The sequence below is a fragment of the Sander lucioperca genome, chromosome 1 (genome assembly GCF_008315115.2).
Source record: "Sander lucioperca isolate FBNREF2018 chromosome 1, SLUC_FBN_1.2, whole genome shotgun sequence".
Taxonomy (NCBI): domain Eukaryota; kingdom Metazoa; phylum Chordata; class Actinopteri; order Perciformes; family Percidae; genus Sander; species Sander lucioperca.
The window spans coordinates 26,520,571-26,534,726 of NC_050173.1; the positions used below are offsets into that span (position 1 = coordinate 26,520,571).

At 38.8% G+C, this 14,156-nt stretch overlaps 1 protein-coding gene across 8 annotated transcripts in view; it reads left to right on the forward strand.

The window, feature by feature from the left end:
• atp8a1 (ATPase phospholipid transporting 8A1) overlaps positions 1-14,156 on the forward strand; it is a 105,836-nt gene that overhangs the window by 41,106 nt on the left and 50,574 nt on the right. For 6 of the 8 annotated variants that reach the window (XR_004897370.1, XM_036001367.1, XM_031302805.2 and 3 more), the window contains 3 exons: positions 4,944-4,988; positions 7,779-7,851; positions 13,260-13,365. Coding sequence is in view for 7 of the 8 variants with exons in the window: in XM_036001367.1 (XP_035857260.1) it covers positions 4,944-4,988; positions 7,779-7,851; positions 13,260-13,365 (224 nt within the window). In the remaining variant the exon portion in view is untranslated. The remainder of the gene's footprint in view (positions 1-4,943; positions 4,989-7,778; positions 7,852-13,259; positions 13,366-14,156) is intronic. The other 2 variants (XM_031302809.2, XM_031302808.2) reach the window with 1 other exon arrangement.

Here is a 14,156-nt window from a genome sequence, read left to right on the forward strand (position 1 = left end):
AAGGTACTTTACTCTCTCCTTTTTAGCCTTCCGTCCATCGTATGTCACGTTGGAGGAATTTGTGGATACTGGCTATACATTTCAGTATTTTATCTATGAGGTCCAGAGCTTGACAATCTCTTGACACAAATAAGAATAAGAATATTGGCAACATACAGTATCCTCTTGTAAACATTGCGATTTAGCCAAAATTCGCAGTCCACATGAATTTTTTCCCTCAGCTCTACTGACATAAAAGCATATTCTATTACATTTTAAAATAACATTAAATCAACCCTTCATTTTTTTTTTCCTTCCCCCCGAATATATTCTCATTTCAGTTCATAGATAATTAGCCTCAGTGGATGCAAAACAAGTGGGAGAGCAGATCTTCACAGAACCAAAGCAAGTGCAGGCGTGACAGTACATGATTAATCCCATTAGGATTCAATTAAAAGCTTGATTGATGAAGTGCAGGCTGAAGACAAAAGAGAGTATTTTATCTGGAGTTCTCTGTACCAAAGCTCTCATTATGCTATGATTGCTAGCTCCAACTTCTCATCGCCGTCTCCCGGGTCAACAACATAAAGTTACTTTAAGTAGTGAGAATGTGCATGTTGATGTCCAAGATTATTGCTGATATTTTTTATATTTTTTTGGCTCTCCGCTATTGCTGCTGAATAAAGACAGGGATGTAATTTTGGGATGTTTTAGGTTAAAGATAATTTTCTTTTTTTTTTTCTTTTTTTTTTGTCATTTTCTTTTCTTTTTTGAATGGTTATTTAATTGACTCAAGCCTGCTGGGGATCAGGGCCAGACACTCCTCCCTGCAAAGATTAACGTTAGGCAGCAGTCTCTCTCTCCTTCTTCCAAAGTAGAGATGTCTTCTTTTGATACGCTGAACCGAGGACTCCCTCTTATGCAACTGATAAATATGAATGAGTGTTTCATAGCAGGATAGAAGAAAGGCATGTTCTAATGAGGCGAGGCTGTTTTCATGATGCTATCATTTGGCCTGCTCTTCTGCTCCTTCTGGGTTCCCAAAATAAGAGTTGGGAGGGTTAGATTTAAAAACTGTTCTGGTCATTGCTCTGTATTTATAATTCACCAGACAATACCAATGTTAACTGGAACAGTAATGCAACCCACTGTAGTGCTATAACTATGTAAGTTATGTTTTCTTCTCCTTCATAGAATATATAATCCAATTATTTTCTTTAAACTTTATTTCACTATTCCTCAAAATGTGTCTGGAAAGTGTCACAGAGCATTGATGTGTTGGGTGTTGACTGTGTTTTTGGATCTGCATTTTGTTCCAGATCAGAAACACTATTTCTGAACCTGAGTGTTGAGTTGAATGGGTTTTTATTGAGTCCATGACTCGTCCCACATTAATACCAATCAGGATTTTAGAGGCCTAAAACAATTGACACAGTGCTGTTCCAAATAAATAATCTGTACCCTCCTGCTCTTTTTTATTATGTTTAGGCTTTTACAGTATGGAAATAGTATATACTGTATGACATATATTTAATGATTTAAACACATAATGAATACATGGTTGTTGAATTTACCCAACAGTGAAACAGCTTGGCAAGCGGTTGTCGTAGATGTCAGATTCGACTGCATCCAGTCTGCTTTCCTCAGGTTTATCGTTAGATATGAATGAAAGTAGTTGTGAGGCAGATATTGTTTGATTCAACTCTAAATTCTGTCACTAACATGTCTCTACCTCTGGAATTAACATACCGGAATGCTTCTTCAATACTGATTTTATTTTACTTTTTGTACAAAGACAGATTTCAAAGTATCTGACTCTATTTCAGGGTGTAGTAGTATATTTTTCTTGTCCAAAAACAAATACAAATAAAATTAAAACATTCCATATTTTAATACAAATGCACTTGCATAGCACGTGGCGTGACTTGAAATTTGGTGCCAGCACACACACAAAGCCCCCCTGACACTGCCGCCCGCATGTGTTCCTCACCACAAATTAAGTACTGCTGTAATTAATAAAGCCAACCCCAAGGGAGTAGACATTAATTAATTCCACTGGATTGGAGGCCAAATCTCAAGGAGAATACTGTTTAGGTTAGAAAGGCTCCCAGAATCCTCCTGAGTGTTATTAGTTTGTAGTTGAGTGAAAGCATGTTTTTTTTTTTTAATGTACTCAAGTGACTAAACTCAAAAATATATGTTTTGATTGTGTTTTTTAAATAAACCATTTGTGTGGGCAAATTTGGATCGTAAAGTGTTACACAGTAGACATGTACATTGGATACAGTTGTTTTACATACGTCTAATACTGTACATTAGCCTGTGTGCCGACGGATTGGTTTGTTGTTAATGCAGCTAACCACAATGTTGTTTTACTGAAGGTACACTAGTGAACAGGCTCACAGCATGAATCAAACTGAGTTGGAATCAAATGGAGAGCCGTAATGTTCAGTAGAGCACATCGTCTGGTCGGCTCCACTCCTTACAGTTAACAAAACACTGCACTGCAGTTAGTCTGCCAGAGCAGAGATGTCAAAAATAATTTGTTACCTCATTTTAGAGCAGCGTGCACTCTGACCACATTTAGTTTCCAACATTGTTGTTTTCATTGCTGGATTCATTGGTGGCCTTAAAAATGTACACAAAATGCTTACATCCACGTTGCAGCTGTAGTTGCGAAGTTCCTGCTGTTGCCTGATGAGGAATGAGAAAGGGAGGCTTCTTACTATACTAAGATTATTCCCAAACATTTATATATTCCCCCAGTTTTGTTTCTGGCTTTTTTTGATTCGGATTTTTTTCCCTTTCATTGAAATTTCTCCTCAAACATTTCAGCAAAACGTCCTCAGTGTAATATCTTTAATGTGTTATAGAGCTGGGCAATATATCGATATTATATTGATATTGTGATATGAGACTAGATATCGTCTTAGATTTTATATATATATCTATACATAGATATATATATACATCTATATATATAGATATTGTAATATCGTAATATGGCGTAAGTGTTGTCTTTTCCTGTTTTAAAGGCTGCTTGCCAGACTGTTCTAGCTGTTACATTATTTGCCTTTACCCACTTAGTCATTATATCCACATTACTGATGATTATTTATCAAATAAATATTTTGTGAAAGCACCAATAGTCAACACTACAATATCGTTGCGGTATCGATATCGAGGTATTTGGTCAAAAATATCGTGATATTTGATTTTCTCCATATCGCCCAACCCTAATGTGTTATAACCCCAGTTAAATGTAATTACTTTTTTGGTATCAAATATGTTTAGTATGTTTTATAAGAGCATAATGATCTAAACATTTTGTGTGTTTCAGACTTTCTTGTCCGCTTGAGACAATTAGTCAAAAACAACAACTGCTAACTACAGTAACTAGTCACATTTCAGGTTTTACTACAGTGTTTTTAATCAAAATATACATGGTATTATTTTAGTGGTAAATGTCATTCTTACCAGTAAGTTTCTAATGGATCTTACATGTATGTAATACCAAAATGATTGATACTGATGAGTGAAAGGACTGACATTTCACTTAACATGCACAACACAACTGGATATAGAACAGCAGCATACTGTATATTGAGATCTAAATCACATGCATGCAGTATCTTTCTTTTTGCCCGTAAAGAATTACAGCTAGTATAACATCTGTCACTTGTAAGGAAAGGAAAGTGAGCACAAAACTTTCAGTTAACAATAACTTAGAATTAATGCTAGTGCTTGTATACAATTGTAAGGAGCAATAACAGGAAAGTGAGCAAAAACTAGCCCTTAATAAATAAGTAACTTGTACCTTTTAATGCTTCAATAATTTACTGAGGCAATTAATTATTGGCGCCATAGTGACGAGTGAAGAAAACATACTACCAAAATGTGCTAATAGTATGTTTAATTCGTACAAAAACCAAAGTGTAAAAATGGAACAGAAGGCTTTACAGGGAGTTATGTGCTGGAGTTTTTTCTGCAACTTTTACCGAGGTTTTTATACTTTTGGTTTTTGTACGATAATACAAACAAGATATAATATTGAGATGTGTTAATTAGTGAACTGTAGAGGTGTTTTTTACACTGTGGCTGTGTTCGAAATCGCATACTAACGTATTGCATACTAACGTACTGCATACTAACGTACTGCATACTTACGTACTGCACACTACTACACACATTACTCAAACTACTCAGCTAACCCTAAATAAACACTAAATTAATGATGAAGTATGCCATTACCAGCAGACTGTTCACAATGAAACAATTAAATGAAAATTGTTTATTTCAAATATCAAATCAACATTACCTCTTCCACTCAATTTGATATTTTATGACAAATTTAAATTATTAAATATTTTACTGTTAAATTTGTTTTTGTTACATTATAAATGTGAGCACTCACACTTTTCCTCTTAACTGTACCTTGATGTCACTCGCCATCATTTGCCAACGGTTAATTATTTAAACCATCTGCCTCGCAGTCCGTCATTGGACAGTCTAAAGAGCCGCAATGCTTTTTGGAGCGATTGAGTATGTCCAGTAGGCTCACGTCTCATACTAAGAAATTGTTGCTAATCTGTTATAGATCCGGGCATTTCTTGCGTACACAAAATCCACAAACTATGCAAGGGGAACGCACTACACACTCAAATGTACATCATACTAGGTTAATATGTGATTTCGTTCACAGCCTGTTTCCCCCTAAGGTAACCGGCTCCTACTGTGTGGACATGAGAGTAGTATCGTGTAAATGATCAGAGGACCTGCTATAATCACTGCTATCAACCTAACCACAACACCTCGGCTACAGTCCTTCCCGGCATCTGACCTATCATACTCTAACACCTGCCAACTCATAAACAAACCCATCTTTAATCCAATCCTGGCGTCTGTACATTCACAGAACATGTTAACAATAGACTTTGTCAACAAGATAATTTTTTCTCCAACAGCCACGTCCCTGAGGCTGAGGAGGGTAGTTTTGCAGAGGACGACTGGTAAGATGACTGGGTGTGAAATGGTGATCGTTTTTTTTTCACTCCTCGCTTCTGTGATGTATCAGTGCTGCCTTGCCTTGTGAAAATCGTGACATTGAACACAATACCTCAATTTGTGTTTGTTGTTTTTGTGTGCGTTGAGTACACTTTGGACATGTTTAATGTGACTGTGGCTCTTGGTTCACTGTGTATATCTATTTATGTGAAAGAACAGCCTTAAAAACAAATATTCCAGTTTATACTGTATATAGATCTATGTATATGCTGGCAGTATTAGAATTATTATTGAATTCTGAGTGGTTACGTTATGTGGCTTCCTACCAGCCTTTACTGTATGTTGTGTTGAGGCTGAAGCTGTGCAGCACATTCTCCTTTTCCCCAGTTAACATCAAACTAACTTTTGAGGTAGTAGATTACACTCCCACTTATTATCTCTCTCTCTCTCTCTCTCTCTCTCTCTCTCTCTCTCTCTCTCTCTCTCTCTCTCTCTCTCTCTCTCTCTCTCTCTCTCTCTCTCTCTCTCTCTCTCTCGTTCTCTCTCGCTCTCTCACACGTACACACACTCACACAGTCCTAAGTTTAAGATCCGTTTGCTACAGTATTGAGATCTGCAGTAACAGCATGGGTGTGTCTTATCCATTTTGCATGTGGGTTTGTCAATGCCTATTATGCCAAAATGTTGAATCTTGCTGTTTTAAGGAAGTTGGCAGCTTTCATGAAGGCATGTCTCTTTTTGCTGCTTTTTTTTTCTCACTGAAAAAAACTTGAGTTTTTGAACTGAGTTTTTATTTCTACAGAAAATAGACTGGGATACAGGAACAAGGGGAAAACAAAGTGTGTTTTGTTTCTTGATGATAGATAATAACAAAACAAAAAAACAAGACCAGTACTGGATCGGTCGTCATCCTATGGCTAATTTTAATCAAAGTTTATCTCGGTCAAACACTGCCATCTAGACACAGGTCAATTAGAACTGTATTACTTCCATGACAGCATGTGTGTCGGCGCAGGTTTGATCAGGAACCCGTCCCCGGCTATTGACTGTGAACAGCCAGCACCCTTGTTCCTATAGTGACAGGACCTCTGTGTGCTGGCAGATAATCAATAACTGACCGTCCTCCACACCCAGCCCTGTGCCTTAGATTTTCATCAAGACAATCGACTTGGCGAACTATGCTACTGCTGCAGTAGAGAAAAGCTTTGGGCTTCCTTCTCTGTACAAGGGTTAGAAACAGTAATACTGTCTCCATAGATTTTCTGTCAAAAGTACTGCAGTTTTTCAGTCTTTGTTGCAGAATAGGTTTTTACTGCACATATGAATGTATAAGGCTCTTGAAATGTAACCTAGATACAAACATGTAGGAATATGTCGCATGGATGTAACCTGCTGTAATCAGAAAACATATATTTTACAGTATATGATACAAAACGTCAAGCTTTTTAGTTGAAACATCCACCCTCTTTCTCAGTATGTGTTTACAACACGTTTGTTTGCTGATTTCTCCCTGACATATTTTAATAAAGCCTGCAAGTGTGATACATTTCCCTAACCCTCAGTGCATCTATGTCTGTGTAACACAATATCGACTCCAGCCCTGCTGCTTGATGGCATCGCTGTGTTTTTCCTATTTGTGGTGCAGTAGATGGGAGTATTACTGGCCGGCTGGCTCTTAGGAATCCGAACGGTGTATCCTGTGGGATTATAAAGACTTATAGTTGCTAATGGCAGCCTCAGTAACATTTCTATCAAGCCCCAGTGCCACGGACAAAGCTGCTGTATACCTGATTTATAGGACTCTATTCATCACAGAATCATGGATCGATCCCCGCTGGAAGGTCAGCGAGCGGCTGGTTGTTATAATACAAAAATCACTGTTTTGGGGGGGAATCTTTTTTTTTTTTTTTTTTTTTTATATAAATGAAAAGGTCTTCTCTGCAATCCAAAATCATGTTTTTTCAGTTCAGCATGGCTTGCTGTTGACAGAAGATTGTATATTTTTTTTCTTTTGCTATATTCCTGTATAAATATTAAATTATTTTGCATCTTGCCAGTTACGAAAAACATTTCTGGTGCAAGTATGATTGACTAATTGTATTTCCAGTAATTTATTAGGGCTTGGCTTTGATTAGTATGTGAGTCATATGGTCTATATTAGCTGCCAGAAATTCAGCCTGCCTGCTGCTGTGTCCCTGTAAGCAATTTCTCTTGCATTGTTTAATTTCTAAAGCATTTATTATTTATGGAAATGACTGAAGGTAATATGATATATATAAAGGGCGTTGTGAAATGATGAAATGATAATCTGCTCCTACATGTACAATCACACTGTACATGACATTACTTACACCCAGGGGCCTACATTTGCATTCTGTCTGCATTGCAGTTGGTATTTTTCTCAACATGTCAATACTGTTGGCACACAGCACTGGCTATGTCAATACATTTGAGATCTGTTTTGTGGTGCCAGTCTTGGGCCCATTTGTTTTTTTCTAGACCTGAAAAAATAAGTTGACTAATTGATTAGTTGGTCCACAATTTTTCCATCATTTTTCAAGCAGAAATGTGAAACATTTGCTGTTGGTACATAAACACTTTTGTCATGCTTATCACTGTCAGACGCTAGTAGAAAGATGTACATATATGTAAACTCCTGCTGTCACAAGCATTGATGATGCAAATGAATTTAAATGTTACTCTAGTGTCACAACAATGTGCTCTAGTTGGCTGTCAGTGCTATCAAGTATTTCAGTATGTTCTGTTTTTTTGACTTCTCCATCTCTTCTTTCCAGCCACAGCACACACTCATCGGAGGAGGAGGGATTTAATGACCTGAGCTTACTGGAAAACCTCCAAAGTAATCACGTAAGTAATGTCAGGGTTCCCTGCCACCTGCCTGCAGTGATAGCTGCTGTTTAGGACAAAACTAAGAAGGATTTTAAATCTAATTGTGTGTGGTTGTATAAGGTCTTTGTGCCATTTTATGTGGACCTTAGTGATGTGGTGGGCTTGTGTTTATGTTGTGTCTTAAAAATGGTGAAAATGCTGTGATGTTTCATGGTAAGATTTTGACAGACACGTTGACTATATTCTCTTTAATATCAGTTTGATTAAAATCCTGCTGAGGGGTGGATTATTATTTCTTTACAGGCATGCAAATAACCTAATTAGCTTATTCTGTCAGGATAAAAACCTGCTTATTTGCTTCTTCACTGTGGGGAACTGTACTGCTGTAGAGTGATTGCTTTTAATTTATGGGTATCATATGAAGGGCCCAAAAAGAAAATCAAATATTTAGCAGTTGTGCCTGTGTCTCAAAATACGGACATGCATTTGGGATTTGTTACAGGATTTTAGACGGAGCAGTTAAGGCCACCTGTGGTAATGAAATGGGTGAAACCTGTGATTGATTGGCTGGTTGAGTCACTCAGCTGCAGAACAGCATGGTGGAGGCAGAATGTCACATCTAATTATGTACAGTAGCACCGCCCAGGGAAAGTAGTAATCCCACTGTGATGTTTGCTTTGTTATGACAGCAGAATCTCTCCACACATTGAGTTTGTCTAGGATCTGCTTTTGTTTCATATTGATAGCCCCGTGCCCTCTGCTAATTATAGTGCACGACCAACCATTGTTTAGAAACCCCAGTCTCTCTAAATCTCTGGTAATGATTTAGCTTATGATGTATCTACTGTTTTGTAGGTGTTCTAATGATTTGTTGATGGTGGATGTCTTTAATATTATAGCACTTTTGAGTGAGTCATAGTTTTTCCTTCTCCTAGTCACCTTCTATTATATAACAAGACTCCTGTCACGATGCTGTCATGTATTTTGAGAGTTTTGAAATTAAATGCACACAATCTCTCAATAGTGGCACTGCTATTAAAGGAATATTTAGACATTTTGGGAAATATTCGCTCTTTGCCGACAGTTAGATGATATAAAAGTTGGAGCCAGCAGCCGCTTAGCTGTGCCAAAAAAGGTAACAAAAGCCACCTTCCAGCACCTCAAAAGCTCACTAATTAGCATGTTATGTCTTGTTTGTTTAATCTGTACAAAACTAAAATGTAAAAAGTCTCAAGACGGCATGTTGGGGTTTTACCAGACTTTTTTTCCTGGAGTATTTCTTTGTGCAGGGGCTTCCTGGAGCCTCAGCTAATTGCGGTGATGACAAGACTCCAGGAAGCCACTAGCTAGCTACTTCCCCCTGTTTCCAGTATTTATGCTAAGCTAGACTAATTGGCTGCTGGCTATAGCTTCATATTTACAGCACAGACATGATGAGGGAGGGGGGTATTGTTCTTCTCATCTATCTCTGAGCACAAAAGCAAACAAGCTTATTTTCCAAAATCTACTATATCTACGATAAATCGAGAAACCTCTGTGCGTGCGTTTGTACTGTATGTACTGTATGTATGTACGTCTCCCTCCCGCATACGCAGTACAGCAGCGGGGGTGGACGGCTCATTGATTGCGGTTCACCGTCTCTGCTACAAACCCCCGTCTCCTGTGTGAATATCCTGTGTTGTTTGACTCATCCACCACCCTAACACTCCTTACGTGGATTTTCGGTCTTACTACTACTCTCTACTGTTGTCGCTCTTCATACTACGTAATCTTACAGCGCCGTGGTCGAGCTACTGCTATGCTCGGTGCGTCACATACGCATTGGGAATGAGTACTGGTTGCTCAAGCAAGTCTTCGCAGTGTGATCATCCGCCAAAAACTGATTGCTCTCTACCCTACATGCAAATGACGAAATTAATCGTACACAAACACATATTAGATGAACGCCCAGGCTCTTGTGCTCTCCAGCATGTTGTTTTGTTGCCGGCTGTTGTGCACATTTCTCCAGCCTGCTTCCCCTGCCCGGGCCGCATCGCTACCTGGATGTGTGACGGCTAGACGAAAAAAAGGGGACTCGTCAAATCTCTAGATGAGCTGCAGCCGAGCCGCGCCTGATTGAACCGCACTTAATAGTTAGATAAAGCTGTGGGGAAAAAATACTGGGAACCAACAAGCAATCGGCCCGTTCCGAACAGGCACGCACTCCAATTGGGCACTGCACTAGTTCTTTTAAATATACTTGAGAAACATTAAGGTTATTATGACAGTATCTCCAACCTTCAAACCATCAGTGCTTCCCTCTCCCTTGTACGACACATAAATGCTGAATGAAGTGATACATTTCATTTAACACCTTATGTTCTCACATCTCACCTTGTCCTTATGGCCATCAGGATGCTTCTTACTTAAACATTACTAATTAGATTAGATTAAACTTTATTGTCATTTAGCAGAGTACAGGTACAGAGCCAATGAAATGCAGTTGACATCCAACCAGAAGTGCAAAAGAAGCATTACATACCAAAGTACCGGTTGAGTACAGTATTCTGTGCAGTTATGTAGACGATAGAGATTAATTATGTACAACAGTGTATAGTTATATACATAGTATATATAGTTAATCCTTATCATTAACAACACTTTTGGGTCACTGCAGGCTGTTTGTAGGAGTAGTGTTGATACATTGTTGAGGGGGATGGCAGACTAAAGAAGAGAGGAATTAAAAGTGCTGACAAAAACAAGCATCCCCTCTGGTGCTTTTCATATTCTCTTGAGTCACTGGACATGTTCTCTGCCCGCAGAGCTTCAGCAGTTGTCGTGGGTGTTTGTTTGCTCGCTCGCGCGTCTGGGTGCTCTACTTAATTTTCTCTTTCACCCTTCAACCTTTTCCACACTGGCCATGTCTGAAGTGATGAGTGTCCGTCACTGTTGTCATGACGCATATTAACCAGGAGTCAGTGGGAGTGATAGCTGGCAGCACATTATTAGCTGTCACTTCTAATTGTGCCATCAGAGCAAAGCTCACAACTTGCCCTGTACTCTCTGCCTAGGTTACCACCACCCTGGATAGCAAACACATGTTTGACTTCTCTGCTTGTGGGGACAGTCATTGACATAATTCATTCCTTAGACCATAACCCTAACCTTAAAAGAATAGTTTGACATTTTCAAAAATACGTAATGTAGATGTAGATGATCGATACCACTCTCATATCTGTCCGTTTTAATATGAAGCTGGAGCCAGGAGACGGTTAGCTTAGCTTAGCATAAAGCAAGCAGGGGCAAACCTGGCTTTGTCCGAGGGTAAAAAAAGTCTGCTTACCAGCATCTCTATATCTCACAAATTAACATGTGTTATCTTGTTTGTTTAATTTAATTTGTAAACAGGGGTTTTAATGGGCTTAACTATTTCTTGGCTCAGCGCAGTGACTTCCTGGAGTCTTGTTGTAACTGTAAGTGTAACAGGCAAATAGCAGAGACTCCCAAAAATGTTGAACTATGTGCCTTACCCATCCCTTACTGTAGATTTAACCAAAACTGAATTCTAACCTTAATCCTCAAACCAAGTTTAAACTCCCAAACAGCCACTTGAAGAGGTGAGGACTGGCCAAAATGTCGGCACTTTCAAAAAATGTCCCCGCACTCAGTGTCTTAAACTCAACTGGCTCCTCACAAAGATAGAAATATAAGAGCCCACACACACGCACTGACATGTCCTTCAGAGGATACCTGTCAACCCAGACCAAATTAGCATGCTGCTAGGAGGCAGAGGGGACTCTCACAGCCACCTGGACTTTAATAGACTTGGTGTACTTTCATTTACAAGAGGCCCTTTGATTTGCCCTCCCCTCTCCATTCATTTGCTCTTTGTTCCCTGTTAGAGATCTCTCATCAGAGTTGCCATGGCCAACAGAAAGAGAGCAAATTTAACAATACCGTGTGTGTACACAGCTTTTGGTTTGAGAAGTGAAAAGAACAGCAGATGTTTTTTTTTGAGTAATAATAAGCTGTCAACAATGCATAGCATGGCATATTTGTCACATCTGCTGTAGAGTCTCTGTGTCAGAGTAGGTTCATTGGTTTCTCGTAATGTTGGTGAGCTAATAACGTGAGCTTATTCTGCTATTGAACTCATTTTTAACAACCACCATAGCCTGATTACTGTTTGCTGTATGATTCAGGCCTGGCATAGCCCTGGAGGTAGCTGATATCTCTGCCTCATTGACTAGAGGCTGGTGGTCCTGCAGCTTCAGACCGGAGCCTCAGCAGATGCCTGTCCGAGTCTGTCCCTCGGCTAGTTAGTCATACATCTCTCCTCATTAATGTAAAATGCCCTCAGTGTATAGGTTAGGCCTTTTTTCATTAACTGAAGCAAGTTTATGTTGCGCATGCACATGCATGAGCAAATGTCAGTCTGTGGGATCCTACTGTCTTGTTACAGCCAGTCATTAGTCAGGCCCAACCTGACTGGTGAATACTGGATCCACATGCGTTTCAGAAAACGGACAAACTAGATGGTGGCTTCGAACAACAATATGTGGAGTTAATGGATTTACTTGTCAGGCTCCTTTTTTTTTTTTTTTTTTTTACTCCTGAATATCACAGTAACACATTTGTACCAGAGAGGTGAGGTTTTAAGTCAATCATTGCACTTTTGGGGTCAAGATTGGCATGGAGAATGTATTCATGTACTTTAAAAAAACAATAAAGTAAAAATGGAAAATCATTTTTACTGAATTATCAAATTGATAAGTGGTCCCAGGCCTCTTAGGTTGTGTTTATGGAAAAGTGAAATATTCACTCTCAATCTGTTTTTGCGGTTCCCTCTCTTTTCTGCTAATATAAAATATTGATTTGTGGTACACAATTTGTAGTTGATATTTTCTAAAAGGTTGTCAGCGTGGATACAAACCACACCAAACTATTCAGTACGTCTTCCCAGCCTGATGGACAACACTAATGATGACATGGCATGTGTAATGGTCGGAGACCAAACGGCTAGCTTTGCATTTCATGCATTTGTGGTTTGGGTCTCTGCAACACTAAATGGAGATGGTAGTCAGTCAAGCAAGTCAAACAGTGTTTAGCTAAACAGTATTTCCAAACAATTCGCCTATTTGCTGTACTAGATGGGTTGAACTGAACCATCCTATAGCATACCTCATGCAACAAAAAGGTTTAAACAAATGCTACAAATTACCTTTCACCCAAATCTACAGTACATAAATGTATGAAGAGAAGTTGTCCGTAAACATGGCTGTAACTGTTTTAGCAGGTTGTGTGTGACTCACACATTTACATTAGCTGTAAGTCATGCCAGTTGATCAGAGTCTGTCAAACTGTACAGTATCATCAATGTCTTTCTAGTTGTTTTATTTTTAATTAAAGAACATTTAAAGTCAAAGTGCCCTTTCTACATCCTGTAGCCTACAGCTGCTGTCATCCTGGACTTTATGACCATGATGGCCATCTGTCACACTGCAGTCCCTGAGCGCACGGATGGAAAAATCACCTACCAGGCTGCATCTCCAGGTAGATGACACCTTCATCAACACAGCTTGTGGAAATTATACAGCTTTTGCATTTACAGTATGCTGCTCTGGTATTATCCTATTATAATTTGGGAACATTTTTTATTGCCCGTACTTTGTCTATTGTCTGGGGGCTTCAAAGAGAAAAACAAAAAACCTAAATAAAATCAGGATAAGAAACAAGTAGATTTTCTTGACTGTTAAGGTGTTCACGATCAAGACTAAGTATTGTGGAATGTAGCAGCTAATCAGATTTACATTTTAAAAAAAAGCACATATCAAAAGGGCTTGTAACTTGCACATATAAGTTTGGGATACTGCACATTATCCACATGTTGCGTAGTTGTTCGGTCACTGTCAGACCAGTTCCAAACATGACAACCTGTGCTACCTATAGGAAAGGAAAATAATTGTATCAGTCTAGACATGGAGATTTAGAAATGATAGTTTTAGCAATTTCAACCATTGTAGTAATTATTACAGCTGAAATGGATATAGTCACCTGTCAAGAGCTAACTATGTTACCAATAAAATACAGATGAATAAATTATTTCAATGATACCCAATATTATTCTACAGATATTTAGCACAACGATCAAGTTAGGACCCCGCCCTCTTCTAATCGATGGTCACAATGACTCAGTGTGGGTTCAGCATTCATTCTTGTATGTAGAGAAAAATAATGCTGCAAGTAAGAAAACCCTTTTATTTTGCAGGCTTACACTGTAAAGTGTTAAACCTTAAGCACACAAGCACTGAATGCAGCTTAAAAAACAACAACTTAGCCCTTGC